The sequence below is a fragment of the Polyodon spathula genome, chromosome 45 (assembly GCF_017654505.1).
Source record: "Polyodon spathula isolate WHYD16114869_AA chromosome 45, ASM1765450v1, whole genome shotgun sequence".
Classification (NCBI taxonomy): Eukaryota; Metazoa; Chordata; class Actinopteri; order Acipenseriformes; family Polyodontidae; genus Polyodon; species Polyodon spathula.
In genome coordinates this window covers 975,520-991,748 of record NC_054578.1, presented here as the reverse complement: position 1 = coordinate 991,748, position 16,229 = coordinate 975,520, and the positions used below count along the sequence as shown (strand labels likewise).

At 53.8% G+C, this 16,229-nt stretch overlaps 1 protein-coding gene across 6 annotated transcripts; it reads left to right on the top strand.

Moving 5' to 3' along the window:
• Window positions 1-201: 201 nt before the first annotated feature.
• On the top strand, window positions 202-14,412 carry LOC121305915 (transcription intermediary factor 1-beta-like). 6 transcript variants are annotated; one of them, XM_041237575.1, is made up of 19 exons: window positions 203-790; window positions 845-1,139; window positions 2,468-2,571; window positions 4,052-4,196; window positions 4,552-4,666; window positions 5,016-5,132; window positions 5,505-5,619; window positions 6,173-6,319; window positions 6,689-6,806; window positions 7,820-8,670; window positions 8,934-9,353; window positions 9,464-9,503; window positions 9,813-9,840; window positions 10,161-10,299; window positions 10,492-10,772; window positions 11,158-11,269; window positions 11,500-11,574; window positions 12,739-12,873; window positions 13,613-14,412. In XM_041237575.1, the coding sequence occupies exons 1-19, from the start codon at window positions 668-670 to the stop codon at window positions 13,856-13,858; spliced, it is 3,606 nt and encodes a 1,201-aa protein (XP_041093509.1). In that variant the 5' UTR covers window positions 203-667; the 3' UTR covers window positions 13,859-14,412. The 6 variants fall into 6 exon arrangements, 5 of the variants coding, with proteins under 5 accessions (XP_041093509.1, XP_041093508.1, XP_041093505.1 ...); XM_041237574.1 differs by having other exon boundaries at window positions 203-1,139; window positions 9,467-9,503; window positions 9,816-9,840; XM_041237571.1 differs by having other exon boundaries at window positions 203-1,139; window positions 9,467-9,503.
• The last annotated feature ends 1,817 nt before the right edge of the window (window positions 14,413-16,229 follow it).

Genomic DNA, 16,229 nt, shown 5'->3' with positions numbered 1-16,229 from the left:
AGAGAGGAGAGAGGAGAAGGAGAGGAGAGGGGGGAAGGAAGGAGAGAGAGGAGAGGGGGAAGGAAGGAGGAGAGGAGGAGGAAGGAAGGATAGAGAGAGGAGAGGGGGAAGGAAGGACAGAGAGAGAGAGGAGGAGGAAGGAGAGAAAGGCGGTGGGGAGGGAGAAGAGAGGAGGGGAGAAGAGAGAGCAGGAAGGAGAGAGAGAGAAGAGGAAGGAAGGAGAGAGAGAGAAGGAAGTTTGCAGCGGGCGTGCATTGTGGGTTTCTCACACTTCCAAGAAGAAAAGTCAACTTCGGGGAGGAGGAGGAGGAGGAGAGACGCGATAAAACAGCGCCGACCCAAAAAAAGAAGCCATTTATTTATTCAAAACAACAAAAAAAACAAAAACAAAGAAGCAGGAGAAGAAACGGGTGTTGCAAATAAATAAGAAACGGAGTCCGAGGAACAAAAAGGAAACCCAACCCCTGCAGCAGCGCGGAGAGCCGGGAGCACGAACCCAGCCCCGCTGCAAAAACCAGCAAAGCCCGCCCGCCCTCATCAATGCGCAGGCTCCCTGGACACGGCTCGGCTCGGCTCGGCTCGGCTCCGTGTGCATCGCCCTTATTATCGGTGCAATCGCCGTTAGTTGCAGGGAAAGTGTCGTTTCACTTTTTTAAACAAAGCGGAAATGGCCGCCACTTCCACCAGCTCAAGCAAAGCTAGCGGCAGCTCGTCTGGAAGAGCCTCGGCCTGGCGGGATGCCCTGTCCGGAGCCGCAGCCGGGGCGCCCCCGGTCCCCAGCCCGCCCGTGGTGGACGGAGCCGGAGCCGCAGCCGGGGCGCCCCCGGTCCCCAGCCCGCCCGTGGTGGACGGAGCCGGAGCCGCAGCCGGGGCGCCCCCGGTCCCCAGCCCGCCCGTGGTGGACGGAGCCGGAGCCGCAGCCGGGGCGCCCCCGGTCCCCAGCCCGCCCGTGGTGGACGGAGCCGGAGCCGCAGCCGGGGCGCCCCCGGTCCCCAGCCCGCCCGTGGTGGACGCGGGGCGGGAGGCGCTGCTGGAAAGCTGCGGCGCTTGCCGGACGAGGCTCCGGCCCGACAGGGAGCCGCTGCTGCTGCCGTGCCTTCACTCGGTGTGTCGGGCTTGCCTGCCCGGGGGCTCCGCCGGTGAGTACCGGAGCGCAGCACGCTTTGGTTTTATTCGCGTGTAAATGATAATAATAAGAGTTAAACTCGCGTAGATTTTAATTACAAGCGATGGGAATCAGACTCCCGCTGCACAGCAGTGTGATCCAGTCCAGGTTTCTCTGCTCCCAGCTTGATCAGCCCCCAGTGTGTCTAGCTAACAAGCTCAGGTGTGTCTGATTATTAAACTCCTAGTGAAAGCAGGACTGGATCACACCGCTGTGCAGCGGGAGTCTGATTATTAAACTCCTAGTGAAAGCAGGACTGGATCACACTGCTGTGCAGCGGGAGTCTGATTATTAAACTCCTAGTGAAAGCAGGACTGGATCACACTGCTGTGCAGCGGGAGTCTGATTATTAAACTCCTAGTGAAAGCAGGACTGGATCACACTGCTGTGCAGCGGGAGTCTGATTATTAAACTCCTAGTGAAAGCAGGACTGGATCACACTGCTGTGCAGCGGGAGTCTGATTATTAAACTCCTAGTGAAAGCAGGACTGGATCACACCGCTGTGCAGCGGGAGTCTGATTATTAAACTCCTAGTGAAAGCAGGACTGGATCACACCGCTGCGCAGCGGGAGTCTGATTATTAAACTCCTAGTGAAAGCAGGACTGGATCACACCGCTGCGCAGCGGGAGTCTGATTCCCAGCCCTGAGAGAGAGGGGAGGGTCTGGGCCGTTATTTTCTGTAAACACGTTTATTTTAATGCAGTGTTTTTATATATTTTGAATCGGTGCATTTCCACGGCGTGGGTTTGCAGAAGACCTGTGTGGAAGACCTCGTCTCCTCCGCTCTGCAGTGTCTTCAATAGCAGTGCGCTTGTTTGATGTTTCGTGTTGATCTTGTTTGTTCGCTCTGCTTGTGAAATATTAAGGCTTGGTTGGTTTTTATTTTTTTATTTTTTTTAAAACCCATTTAGTTGCTTCACAGAAAACGCTTGTTGATAAATTCAGTGTCGCTGTTAAATGTGTCAGTTAAATTGAGGCTTGGTTTGAGAATGAGGCTTGATATCCCCTCTCCTCCCTCTCTCCCTCCCTCTCTCCTCTCCTCCCTCTCTCTCCTCTCCTCCTCCTCCTCCTCTCTCCCTCCCTCTATCTCTCTCTCCTCTCCTCTCTCTCTCTCCTCTCCTCTCCTTCCTCTCTCCTCTCCTCCCTCTCTCTCCTCCTCTTCCTCCTCTCTCCCTCCCTCTCTCCTCCTCCTCTCTCCCCTCCCTCTCTCTCTCCTCTCTCTCTCCTCTCTCTCTCTCCTCTCTCTCTCTCTCTCTCTCCTCTCTCTCTTCTCTCCTCTCCTCTCTCTTCTCTCTCTCAGATCGTTGTTTGATCTGCAGGGAGCAGTTCTGCTTGAAGGAGGTCGTGGAGAATTACTTCATCCGAGAGAGTCCTTCTGGGTCAAAGGACAGTGGCGGGAGCAAGGTGAGAGATCAATGCAGGGCTGGGAATCAGACTCCTGTTGCACAGCAGTGTGATCCAGTCCAGGATTTACTGCTCCCAGCTTGATCAGCCCCCAGTGTGTCTAGCTAACAAGCTCAGGTGTGTCTTATTATTAAACTCCTAGTGAAAGCAGGACTGGATCACACCGCTGCGCAGCGGGAGTCTGATTATTAAACTCCTAGTGAAAGCAGGACTGGATCACACCGCTGTGCAGCGGGAGTCTGATTATTAAACTCCTAGTGAAAGCAGGACTGGATCACACTGCTGTGCAGCGGGAGTCTGATTATTAAACTCCTAGTGAAAGCAGGACTGGATCACACTGCTGTGCAGCGGGAGTCTGATTATTAAACTCCTAGTGAAAGCAGGACTGGATCACACTGCTGTGCAGCGGGAGTCTGATTATAACTCCTAGTGAAAGCAGGACTGGATCACACTGCTGTGCAGCGGGAGTCTGATTATTAAACTCCTAGTGAAAGCAGGACTGGATCACACCGCTGTGCAGCGGGAGTCTGATTATTAAACTCCTAGTGAAAGCAGGACTGGATCACACTGCTGTGATGTAACAGTAAAACTGTGTATATTTCTCTGTGCGTGTGTCTCTCCCCCTCTCTCGCTCCCTCCCTCCCGAGTGTCTGTCTCTCTGTCTTTCTCACTCTGTGCTGTGAGGACAGCGTCCTCGCCTGCAGTTTCTGTGTGCAGTGCTCAGTGTGTGTGTGTTTCAGGTGTGCCAGTGCTGTGAGGACAGCGTCCTCGCCTGCAGTTTCTGTGTGCAGTGCTCAGTGTGTGTGTGTTTCAGGTGTGCCAGTGCTGTGAGGACAGCGTCCTCGCCTGCAGTTTCTGTGTGCAGTGCTCAGTGTGTGTGTGTTTCAGGTGTGCCAGTGCTGTGAGGACAGCGTCCTCGCCTGCAGTTTCTGTGTGCAGTGCTCAGTGTGTGTGTGTTTCAGGTGTGCCAGTGCTGTGAGGACAGCGTCCTCGCCTGCAGTTTCTGTGTGCAGTGCTCAGTGTGTGTGTGTTTCAGGTGTGCCAGTGCTGTGAGGACAGCGTCCTCGCCTGCAGTTTCTGTGTGCAGTGCTCAGTGTGTGTGTGTTTCAGGTGTGCCAGTGCTGTGAGGACAGCGTCCTCGCCTGCAGTTTCTGTGTGCAGTGCTCAGTGTGTGTGTGTTTCAGGTGTGCCAGTGCTGTGAGGACAGCGTCCTCGCCTGCAGTTTCTGTGTGCAGTGCTCAGTGTGTGTGTGTTTCAGGTGTGCCAGTGCTGTGAGGACAGCGTCCTCGCCTGCAGTTTCTGTGTGCAGTGCTCAGTGTGTGTGTGTTTCAGGTGTGCCAGTGCTGTGAGGACAGCGTCCTCGCCTGCAGTTTCTGTGTGCAGTGCTCAGTGTGTGTGTGTTTCAGGTGTGCCAGTGCTGTGAGGACAGCGTCCTCGCCTGCAGTTTCTGTGTGCAGTGCTCAGTGTGTGTGTGTTTCAGGTGTGCCAGTGCTGTGAGGACAGCGTCCTCGCCTGCGGTTTCTGTGTGCAGTGCTCAGAGTGGCTGTGTGACCCCTGCGTCGGCGCTCATCAGAGAGTGAAGTTAACGAAGGATCACACAGTGAGGACTCGGAGCGAGGGGTCAGGTGAGAGTCAGACAGGATTCCAGCCGCTGAGCGCAGCCAGGGGAGAAAGCGCTGCATCACAGAGAATTGTACGATTGATAATTATAAACACACATATATATACAATTGAGATATTTTATGTAACGCTGTGTATTTAAAGAAGCAACACAATGATGTCACAGAACAGGGCTACCAGAAGCCCTGATAGTACCACGCAGGATTTCATGTTGGATTTTGAAATGTCACATTTTTCAATTTGTTCATAAACTCTCTGTCTCTCCTCTCTCCTCTACCCCCTTTCTCCCTCCTCTCTCTCTCCTCTCTCTCCTCTCTCTCCTCTCTCTCTCTGTCTGTGTCTCTCTCCTCTCTCTCTCAGGGTTCGAGCGTGTGTTCTGTTCTGCTCACAGACAGGAGCCCTTGCAGCTCTACTGCATCACCTGTGATCTGCTGACCTGTAGAGACTGCCAGCTGCATTTCCACAAGAATCACCGGTCAGGACAATGAGACAACCACCTTTACAATGCTTCCCTATGCTTTACCAGACCTATCTGTGCTTTACAATGCTTCCCTGTGCTTTACCAGACCTCTCTGTGCTTTACAATGCTTCCCTGTGCTTTACCAGACCTCTCTGTGCTTTACAATGCTTCCCTGTGCTTTACCAGACCTCTCTGTGCTTTACAATGCTTCCCTGTGCTTTACCAGACCTCTCTGTGCTTTACAATGCTTCCCTGTGCTTTACCAGACCTCTCTGTGCTTTACAATGCTTCCCTGTGCTTTACCAGACCTCTCTGTGCTTTACAATGCTTCCCTGTGCTTTACCAGTCCTCTCTGTGCTCACAGGCACCAGTTCGTGGAGGATGCGATCCCCTCACAGCGCCTCCTCCTGGAGACTCTGATTGCGCAGCTGCAGGAGAGAGCGTCGCGGGTGACCAAGGCGGAGCGCCGCGTCAGAGACAAGTGAGGAGATCCTTCCTTTACACGAGAGAGATTCCACGAGACCACAGCCATGAAGAACTACAGCTCCCAGCGTCCTCCACCGGCGCAGAGGCATGCTGGGAGCTGTAGTTCTTCAATGAAGACTCACGCAGAGGCACACACACACACACACACACACACAGGTGAGAGGCGGGTTCGAGTGGAGATCAAGATGGCAGTTCAGCAGCATCAGGGGCTGAGTCAGTCCTGATTGAAGACTGCACGCAGAGGCATCACACACACACACACACACACAGGTGCAGGGCGAGGGTCTCAGTGGCTGAGCTGGGATTGTACTGGGATGCTGCTGGTTCAGTCGCTGTAGCCTCTCCTCCTCCTCTGTCTGTGTCCCAGGGCCCGGGATCTGATGGAGGTTGAGAGGCGGGTTCGAGTGGAGATCAAGATGGCAGTTCAGCAGCTTATCAGAGACCTGAGCAAGAGGAGCGGAGTCCTGATTCAAGAGCTGCAGGTAACTGAGGGGTCAGGGTCCCAGGGGGCGGGGTCACAGGGGGTGCTGAGCAAGAGGAGCGGAGTCCTGATTCAAGAGCTGCAGGTAACTGAGGGGTCAGGGTCCCAGGGGGCGGGGTCACAGGGGGTGCTGAGCAAGAGGAGCGGAGTCCTGATTCAAGAGCTGCAGGTAACTGAGGGGCGGGGTCAGGGTCCCAGGGGGCGGGGTCACGGGGGGTGCTGAGCAAGAGGAGCGGAGTCCTGATTCAAGAGCTGCAGGTAACTGAGGGGTCAGGGGGGGGCGGGGTCACAGGGGGTGGGCGGGGTGGACTGGTTAGTCCTAATCTGTCCGTCTCTGTTTGTGACACTCAAACTCTTTTCTCTCCCTCTCTCTCCTCTCTCTCTCTCTCTCTCTCTCTCTCTCTCTCTCTCTCTCTCCCTCTCTCTCCTCTCTCTCCTCTCTCCCTCTCTCTCTCTCTCTCCTCTCTCCTCTCCTCTCTCTCTCCTCTCTTCTCTCTCCTCTCCTCTCTCTCTCTCCTCTCTCTTCTCCCCTCTCTCTCTCTCTGTGTTGATAGAAGCGCACTGAGATGCATCAGCAGAGTCTGCAGCAGCAGCACAGTGACTTGGTGAAGCTGCAGAATCGCCAGGAGCAGGTCCTGCGCTTCGGAGCCTGGGCCCTGAGCAAGGAGAACAGCACAGCCCTGCTGCACTGCAGGAGGACTGTGAGTGAAAGAGAGAGGGGGGAGAGGAGAGGGGAGGGAGAACAGCACAGCCCTGCTGCACTGCAGGAGGACTGTGAGTGAGAGAGGGGGGAGAGGAGAGGGGAGGGAGAACAGCACAGCCCTGCTGCACTGCAGGAGGACTGTGAGTGAGAGAGGGGGGAGAGGGGGGGAGAGGAGAGAGGAGTGGGGAGAGTGGGAGGGGAGGAGGGAGAGAGGGGAGATAAGTCACACAGTCAGGGGAGTGCCGGGGGGAGATCACACAGTCAGGGGAGCGCAGGGAGGGTCACACAGAAAGCTGTTGAAAGTTTACTCATTCGGTTTAGTGGGGGTGTTGAAGGCTGAATTCCGTCTGCCCCCCCCCCCCCCCAGATCTTCTCCCAGTTCCAGCGCGCTCTCGAGACGGCGGTGAAGGACGAGGACAGTGCTGCGCTGGACATTCGGTTCCACTGGGACGCCCGCGCGTGGACCGGCAAGATATCTCAGTTTGGTGAGCGGCGTCCTGTCCCCCCCCCCCAGGTTCCCTTTCATCCTACATGGGCTGGTAATCAAACTTTCATCACAGTATCCAGGTGATGCATAAGGAGTCTCAGACCCCCCCCCCCCCCCCCCAACCCCCCCCCCCCCCCCTCCACCCACCCCCCCCCCCCCCCCCCCCCCCCCCCCCCCCCCCCCCCCCCCCCCCCCCCCCCCCCCCCCCCCCCCCCCCACACCCGCCACCCCCCCCCCCCCCTCTCTTCTCCCAGTTCCAGCGCGCTCTCGAGACGGCGGTGAAGGACGAGGACAGTGCTGCGCTGGACATTCGGTTCCACTGGGACGCCCGCGCGTGGACCGGCTTCGTTCAGCAGTTCCCTTCTCGTATCAGTACAGGGCTGGGAATCAGACTCCCGCTGCACAGCAGTGTGATCCAGTCCTGCTTTCACTAGGAGTTTAATAATCAGACTCCCGCTGCACAGCGGTGTGATCCAGTCCTGCTTTCACTAGGAGTTTAATAATCAGACTCCCGCTGCACAGCAGTGTGATCCAGTCCTGCTTTCACTAGGAGTTTAATAATCAGACTCCCGCTGCACAGCAGTGTGATCCAGTCCTGCTTTCACTAGGAGTTTAATAATCAGACTCCCGCTGCACAGCAGTGTGATCCAGTCCTGCTTTCACTAGGAGTTTAATAATCAGACTCCCGCTGCACAGCAGTGTGATCCAGTCCTGCTTTCACTAGGAGTTTAATAATCAGACTCCCGCTGCACAGCAGTGTGATCCAGTCCTGCTTTCACTAGGAGTTTAATAATCAGACTCCCGCTGCACAGCAGTGTGATCCAGTCCTGCTTTCCTAGGAGTTTATAATGACTGCTTTCTCTGCTCCCAGCTTGATCAGCCCCCAGTGTGTCTAGGGAACAAGCTCAGGTGCGGGAGTCTGATTCCTAGCCCTGGTTCCTGAAGCGCATGTAAAAACGTTTGCTTGAAAACTGACCCTTTTAATAAATGTTCTCCCTTGTCTTTCCACAGGGAGGCTGTCTTCTGACTGCTCTCCTCCTCCCCCTCCTCCTTATAGAGCCCCCGCCTCTCCCTCCCGAAACAGACCTCTCAGATTCCACTACCTGCAGCCACACACCCCTCCCCCGAGGGCCCCGCCCCCTGGCAACGAGTCCCCGCCCCCTCGTCCACAGAACTGCAGCGGCCCTGACCAAACAGCTCCCCCTGCTGGGCGAAGCAAGGGCGGCGGGCTCTCCGGACCTGTCAACGGCAAGGCTGTGCGGAGCGGGCCTGTCAGCGCTCCGGGCCCGCCCCTGCCTGTCAGCGCTCCGGGCCCGCCCCTGCCTGTCAGCGCTCCGGGCCCGCCCCTGCCTGTCAGCGCTCCGGGCCCGCCCCTGCCTGTCAGCGCTCCGGGCCCGCCCCTGCCTGTCAGCGCTCCGGGCCCGCCCCTGCCTGTCAGCGCTCCGGGCCCGCCCCTGCCTGTCAACGCTCCGGGCCCGCCCCTGCCTGTCAGCGCTCCGGGCCCGCCCCTGCCTGTCAACGCTCCGGGCCCGCCCCTGCCTGTCAACGCTCCGGGCCCGCCCGTGCCTGTCAACTCTCCGGACCCGCCCCTGCCTGTCAACGCTCCGGGCCCGCCCCTGCCTGTCAACGCTCCGGGCCCGCCCCTGCCTGTCAACGCTCCGGGCCCGCCCCTGCCTGTCAACGCGCCGGGCCCGCCCCTGCCTGTCAGCGCGCCGGGCCCGCCCCTGCCTGTCAGCGCGCCGGGCCCGCCCCTGCCTGTCAGCGCGCCGGGCCCGCCCCTGCCTGTCAACGCTCCGGGCCCGACTCTGCCTGTCAACGCAACGGACCCGCCCCTGCCTGTCAAGTACCTGGTGTTTCAACAGGTGTGTCTGTGTGTCTCTGTCTCTGTGTGTGTGTGTGTGTCTCTCTCTTGCTCTGTCTCTGTCAAACAAAACCATCACATCACTTCTCACTCTCCTCTCTCTGTCCTCCTCATCTCCCTCTCCTCTCTCCTCTCTCCCCTCCTCTCTCCTCTCTCTCTCGTCTCTCTCTCTCTCTCTCCTCTCTCTCTCTCTCTCTCTCTCTCCTCTCCTCTCTCTCCTCTCTCCTCTTTCTGTCTCCTCTCTCCTCTCTCTCTCATCCCCAGCTTCCAGTCCTGCAGGGCTACACCGTGCAGCAGGGGCTCGTGGGTAACGGAACCTTCCAAACCTACTTCCAGCTGCTGCCCCAGACCGCAGCCAATCAGCAACCAGCCCCTCCAAACCCCGCCTCCAGCAGCCCTCTACAGCAAGTCTGCACTTCAGCTTCGCCGAACCAGCCTCCCGGGAGACAGGGGGCGCCGGTGAGCCAGCAGTGGAGCCGCGGCCTCCCCTCCACCTTCAAGGAGATCCTAACAGGGGTGCCACCCGGGGCCAGGGAGCAGAGCTCCTCCGTCATCTCTGAGGCTCCTCGGAACGGGACCCCGAAATCCAATCCAGTCCCGCCGCCCGCGGCTCTGACGAGCCCCGCCCCCAGCAGCAAGGCTGCAGCCAATCTAGCGCCGGCAGCAGCTCGGGGTTCTGTGGAGGTGTGGCTTTGATCGAACAGCTTTGCTGTGGTTTTAGAGCAGCTCAGCTTTGATTGGATAATCGAGGCTCCGCCCTTCGGTGTGTTTTTAAACCTGTTCTCTTCTGTCAGCAGGCCCCGCCCCCTGGCTCGAGGACGGAAGCTGATGCAGGTACAGGCGGTGTCTCTCTCCCTGACCCTAGCCTGACCCCTGGCCTTTACCCCAGCCCTAAAACTGAGAGGGACACTGAGACACTGGGAGCTGGGTTTGAGGAGGGCGGGGTTTGAGGAGTCTGGGTTTGGCTCCGCTGCGCGGCGCACCCAGGCAGGGAGACGGGGGGTGGTGTTGATCCAGTAACCCTGACTCTGGGTCTCCTGGAACCAGGCTTGAAGCCGCTGGTCTTGGAAAGGGGTTTGTTTCCATGATTCGTGGGGTTCGCATCGCTTGCTTCATTAAATCGATTCTCCTTTTTTGTTCCAGCAGGAGTTGGCCACGGACTTGTTAACAGGTGTGTAATCAGACCGTCGCTCCGTTTCCGAGTTCTGATTGATGAGCGTCCGTCAATCAATCAGTCAGTCAGTCAATCTTTATTTCATATAGCGCCTTTCATAGCAGAGCGCCGTCACAAAGAGCTTTACAAGATGCAGCGACGAGAAGAAAATCCATAATACTACAAACATAGAGAAATGCATCAAACATGAGATACAGTAAAAACACACACAATGCATAATGCATTAAATACAGTGGAAAGAGCAGAATACAGGATAGCAGCAGAATCATAGTTTTGTTTGGGTGTTGAGTCTGTTCTCTCCTGTCGGTGTGTCCCAGGATGGTTCCGGTGGTCCAGCTGACCAGGCTGGTTCTGGACTGGGAGCCCGGTTGCAAGCCGCCCCGTTTCAGAGTCCTGTCCGGGGGGAGAGAGCGCAGAGACGCCCTGGTGCAGCTGCAGCCTGGGAGCAGAACAGAGGTACTGAGGGGGAGGGAGGGAGGGAGGAGAGAGAGAGAGGTGAGTGTGAGTGTGTGTGTTACTAAAAGTGTAATCCAATTTAGTTACAAAATAGTAATCCTTATAGTTACAAGCTTCTCATTCCCTCCCCTCTCCTCTCTCCCCTCCTCTCCTCATCCCTCTCTTCCTCTGTCCCTTCTCTCTCTCTCTCAGGACAGCCCCTGTGTGTCCGTCCCAGACTCCACGTCGCCCCCTTCAGACTGCGAGGGGGAGTGCAGCAGCAGCAGCAGCATCAGCAGCGTTCCTCCAGCCAGCTCCCTGCAGCGCCCCAGCCCGGCCTCGCAGCCCCGGGGCGGGAGGGAGGAGCGCCCCCGAGTGGAGGGGAGCATGCGCTGCACCTCGTGTCGAACCTGGGGCCAGCTGGCACTGTGCTGTGAGTGCGGGAGAGGGTTCCACGCGCAGTGCCACGTGCCGCCTCTACTGCGCCTCCTGAGGTGAGCGGGGCTCTCTGTGTGTGAGTGTGTCTCTCTCTCCTCTCTCTCTCCTCTCTGCCTCCTCTCTCCTCTCTGCCTCCCTCTCTTCTCTCCTCTCTCTCTCTCTCCTCTCTCTCTCTCTCTCTCTCTCTCTCCTCTCTCCCTCTCTCTCTCCTCTCTCTCTCTCCTCTCTCTTCTCTCCTCTCTCTCTCCTCTCTCTCTCTCTCTCTCTCTCCTCTCCTCTCTCTCTCCTCTCTGCCTCCTCTCTCTCCTCTCTCCTATCTCTGCTGTCTGCCTCCTCTCTCCTCTCTGCCTCTCCTCCTCCTCTCTCTCTCAGGTCCTATCAGACTCTCAGAAGAGGGAGGGGAGGGTGTGTGTGATTCTCTCTCCTGTCTGCTCTGTGCAGTGCTCAGTGGAAGTGCATGCTGTGTCGGGATTTTTCGGAGGCGGGGGATCAGTACAAGTGTGAGTTCTCTCCCAAATCAGAGACGCCCGGCCTCAGCTTACTGGACCAGAAGGTGTGTGTCTGTGTGTGTGGTATCTTTGTCTCTGTGTGTGTGTGTGTGTGTGCGTGCGTGCGTGCGTGCGTGTGTCTGCTGAGCAGTATATTGAGAACAGAAGGAAGCTCTGTTTTACACACAGTTAGAAATGCATGGAATAGAGGACCAGCGAGACGGAGAGGTCTCTGCCAGGCGTCGGGGAAACGCTCTGTGCTGAGAACTAACACGGCCCTTTTCACTTTCCACAGAAATGCGAGCACCTGCTCCTGACTCTGTACTGTCACAAAGCCAGTGGCGTCTTCTACAAACCGCCCCCTGTCCCGGTGAGTGTGTGCCTTCATCACCCCCCCCCCCCCCCCCCTCACAAAACCGGCTTCTGCCGGAGTTTGGAGAGATCAAGCACATGCAGAAATGTGCAGGGAATGAAATCTGGTGAAACATTACCCCCAGTGTGTGAGAGAGAGAGAGAGAGAGACAGAGAGAGAGAGAGAGAGAGAGAGAGAGAGAGAGAGAGAGAGAGGAGAGAGAGAGGAGAGAGAGCAAGAGGAAAGAGAGACAGAGAGAGCAAGAGAGGAGAGAGACAGAGAGAGAGAGAGAGAGACAGACAGAGAGCAAGAGAGAGAGAGAGAGAGAGAGAGAGAGAGAGAGGAGAGAGAGAGAGAGCAAGAGAGGAGAGAGACAGAGCAAGAGAGAGAGAGAGAGAGAGAGAGAGAGAGAGAGAGAGACAGAGAGAGCAAGAGAGAGAGAGAGAGAGAGAGGAGAGAGAGAGAGAGGAGAGAGAGAGAGAGAGAGAGAGAGAGAGAGAGAGAGAGAGAGACAGAGAGCAAGAGAGGAGAGAGACAGAGAGAGAGAGAGAGAGAGAGAGAGAGAGAGCAGAGAGAGAGAGAGAGAGAGAGAGCAGAGAGAGAGAGAGAGAGAGAGAGAGAGACAGAGAGAGAGAGACAGAGAGGAGAGACAGAGAGAGAGAGCGGGAGGAGAGAGAGAGAGAGCAAGAGAGAGGAGAGAGAGAGAGGAGAGAGACAGAGAGAGAGCAAGAGAGGAGAGAGAGAGAGAGAGAGAGAGAGAGAGAGAGAGAGAGGAGAGAGAGCGAGAGGGAGGAGAGAGAGAGGGAGGAGAGAGTACGAGACAGACACACAGAGCATGAAAGAGAGCAATTACTGTAACATCTCAGAAAGCCCTGCAGGTGTCTGTGATGTTCTTTGAGTGCTGGGTGCAGAAGCAGCTATCTCCTTTGTGTGTGTCCGTGTTATCTCTGTGGGGGGGGGGGGGGGGGGGCTATCAGCAGCACCCTTTTTATCTCGGCTCCTGTCGGTCTCACTCGGCCATTGAAAGGTTCTCTCGGCATTTTCCGGAGGCCTCTGCTTGACGTCTTTCTGATGATGTGGGGCAGGGTCCAGACGCCGGACCGGAAAGGGAGCATTGTAAAGTCGGACCGGGCCCGACACAGGACCGCGAAGGGTTAAAGAATTCTCTCTCTCTCTCTCCAGGACTTGGGCAGCTACGTTGACCTCACTCTGATTCGAGGCCGCTTGCTGAGAAAGCTCTCCCCCTCGTACCGCAGGCCGGAGGAGTTCGTGGGGGATCTCTGGCTGCTACTGTCCAACGTCCTCAAACACGCCAAGGTACTGCGCAATTCAGCGACTCGCGACTAGGGGTCTCTCTCAGTGTCTTCAGTGTGAATTCAGCGACTCGCGACTAGGGGTCTCTCTCAGTGTCTTCAGTGTGAATTCAGCGACTCGCGACTAGAAGTCTCTCTCAGTGTCTTCAGTGTGAATTCAGTGACTCGCGACTAGAAGTCTCTCTCAGTGTCTTCAGTGTGAATTCAGCGACTCGCGACTAGAAGTCTCTCTCAGTGTCTTCAGTGTGAATTCAGTGACTCACGACTAGAAGTCTCTCTCAGTGTCTTCAGTGTGAATTCAGTGCGACTAGAAGTCTCTCTCAGTGTCTTCAGTGTGAATTCAGTGACTCACGACTAGAAGTCTCTCTCAGTGTCTTCAGTGTGAATTCAGTGACTCACGACTGGAAGTCTCTCTCAGTGTCTTCAGTGTGAATTCAGTGACTCACGACTAGAAGTCTCTCTCAGTGTCTTCAGTGTGAATTCAGTGACTCGCGACTAGAAGTCTCTCTCAGTGTCTTCAGTGTGAATTCAGTGACTCTCGACTAGAAGTCTCTCTCAGTGTCTTCAGTGTGAATTCAGTGACTCGCGACTAGAAGTCTCTCTCAGTGTCTTCAGTGTCAATTCAGTGACTCTCGACTAGAAGTCTCTCTCAGTGTCTTCAGTGTGAATTCAGTGACTCTCGACTAGAAGTCTCTCTCTGTGTCTTCAGCGTGAATTCAGTGACTCTCTTTCTTCTTCTCCAGAAATCCAGGATCACTCGCTCGGTGGTGGTACTGCGTGCCTCGTTTTCGGAGAAGCTGAAAGACACTTTCGGAGACTCTCTGGATCCCAGGTATCTGGAGCCGGAGATCTCGTTATCGATTCCGGGGAAAAGAGGGACCGGAGAAAGACCCCAGTCGGAAAATGAGGAATCCCAAAGCAAGAGAACCCGTCTGGAACACGCGGAAGAGACAACTCTGGAATCGTCTTCGCTCCGAGATCAGGAGTGATCGCCTGTGTTTTTTGTGTTGACCGTGTGAGACCCTGTGGTGCGTCTCGCCCCTCTCCTGGGAGCCGTGGAGAGCGGACCAAACCAGCCGGTCCCCTCCGTTGATCTGGAAAACGACTCTGAAGCCGAGTCCGAGATCCTCGTTTTAAAACTGTTCACACGCGCCTTTGTTTTCTGAAAGGTTTTGGTTCTGTTGTTTTTAATTGTATCTTTGAATTGGGCCCGTGTGGAGACGAGCGACTCTCCGGTGTTTCACAGTTAGTTAGTTATTTATTTTTATGTTTTTAATTGCTATAGTTTAATAGAAATATTCGTGATTTGAATGGGGTTTGGGGTTTTGGTCTCTCGGTGACCGTGCGAGTCTTGGTTTGGCGAATTTCGCTGATTTCTGCAGCTCTGTTTTAGTGGATCATTTTTGACAGCAGGAACAGTCTGAAAAAATATACGTTGTGATTAATATTACATCACAGATACACGTCGGTATCTCTTTTTATAAAGAAAACTGATGTACAATTTTCATTGAATTTAAAAAAAAAAATTTGAATAAAGTTTTTTCCAGTATTGAAAAAAGAACTCTTAATATTCCTAATTATATGTTATATTATAAAGACATTTCAGAGGGCTGGATCTCATCAATATCAGGGTCTAGCGCTGTATATTATAAAGACATTTCAGAGGGCTGTGTCTCATCAATATCAGGGTCTAGCGCTGTATATTATAAAGACATTTCAGAGGGCTGGATCTCATCAATATCAGGGTCTAGCGCTGTATATTATAAAGACATTTCAGAGGGCTGGATCTCATCAATATCAGGGTCTAGCGCTGTATATTATAAAGACATTTCAGAGGGCTGGATCTCATCAATATCAGGGTCTAGTGCTGTATATTATAAAGACATTTCAGAGGGCTGGATCTCATCAATATCAGGGTCTAGTGCTGTATATTATAAAGACATTTCAGAGGGCTGGATCTCATCAATATCAGGGTCTAGCGCTGTATATTATAAAGACATTTCAGAGGGCTGGATCTCATCAATATCAGGGTCTAGTGCTGTATATTATAAAGACATTTCAGAGGGCTGGATCTCATCAATATCAGGGTCTAGTGCTGTATATTATAAAGACATTTCAGAGGGCTGGATCTCATCAATATCAGGGTCTAGTGCTGTATATTATAAAGACATTTCAGAGGGCTGGATCTCATCAATATCAGGGTCTAGTGCTGTATATTATAAAGACATTTCAGAGGGCTGTGTCTCATCAATATCAGGGTCTACAAACACCTACAACAAAAAAATAGAAGAAAAACCAAAACACATATATAAAACTAGTCCACAAAAGAAAATCAGATACAAATCAGCATTAGTATAACAAACACAAAAAAATATAAAATAATAAAATGACAAGAAACAAAGTAAGAATACAACAGAAATACAGCAAGAAAGTCTCCCTACACAGATTAGTTAATAGTCCAGATCGCGACTGTAAATATTATAAAGACATTTCAGAGGGCTGGATCTCATCAATATCAGGGTCTAGCGCTGTATATTATAAAGACATTTCAGAGGGCTGTGTCTCATCAATATCAGGGTCTAGTGCTGTATATTATAAAGACATTTCAGAGGGCTGGATCTCATCAATATCAGGGTCTAGTGCTGTATATTATAAAGACATTTCAGAGGGCTGGATCTCATCAATATCAGGGTCTAGCGCTGTATATTATAAAGACATTTCAGAGGGCTGGATCTCATCAATATCAGGGTCTAGCGCTGTATATTATAAAGACATTTCAGAGGGCTGGATCTCATCAATATCAGGGTCTAGTGCTGTATATTATAAAGACATTTCAGAGGGCTGGATCTCATCAATATCAGGGTCTAGTGCTGTATATTATAAAGACATTTCAGAGGGCTGTGTCTCATCAATATCAGGGTCTAGTGCTGTATATTATAAAGACATTTCAGAGGGCTGGATCTCATCAATATCAGGGTCTAGTGCTGTATATTATAAAGACATTTCAGAGGGCTGGATCTCATCAATATCAGGGTCTAGTGCTGTATATTATAAAGACATTTCAGAGGGCTGGATCTCATCAATATCAGGGTCTAGTGCTGTATATTATAAAGACATTTCAGAGGGCTGGATCTCATCAATATCAGGGTCTAGTGCTGTATATTATAAAGACATTTCAGAGGGCTGAATCTCATCAATATCAGGGTCTAGCGCTGTATATTATAAAGACATTTCAGAGGGAAACATCTCATCAATATCAGGGTCTAGCGCTGTATATTATAAAGACATTTCAGAGGGCTGGATCTCATCAATATCTCTTTTCTTGTTTGTAATCTGCTTTGCCAGACATGCCCTTTAGAG

Excerpts from the sequence above, each read along its gene's own strand:
- LOC121305915 (XM_041237570.1), top strand. The coding sequence starts at position 668 with ATGGCCGCCACTTCCACCAGCTCAAGCAAAGCTAGCGGCAGCTCGTCT. Across the intron at positions 4,667-5,015 it reads CATTTCCACAAGAATCACCG|GCACCAGTTCGTGGAGGATG; the intron begins GTCAGGACAATG and ends CTGTGCTCACAG. Across the intron at positions 11,270-11,499 it reads TCAGCTTACTGGACCAGAAG|AAATGCGAGCACCTGCTCCT; the intron begins GTGTGTGTCTGT and ends CACTTTCCACAG.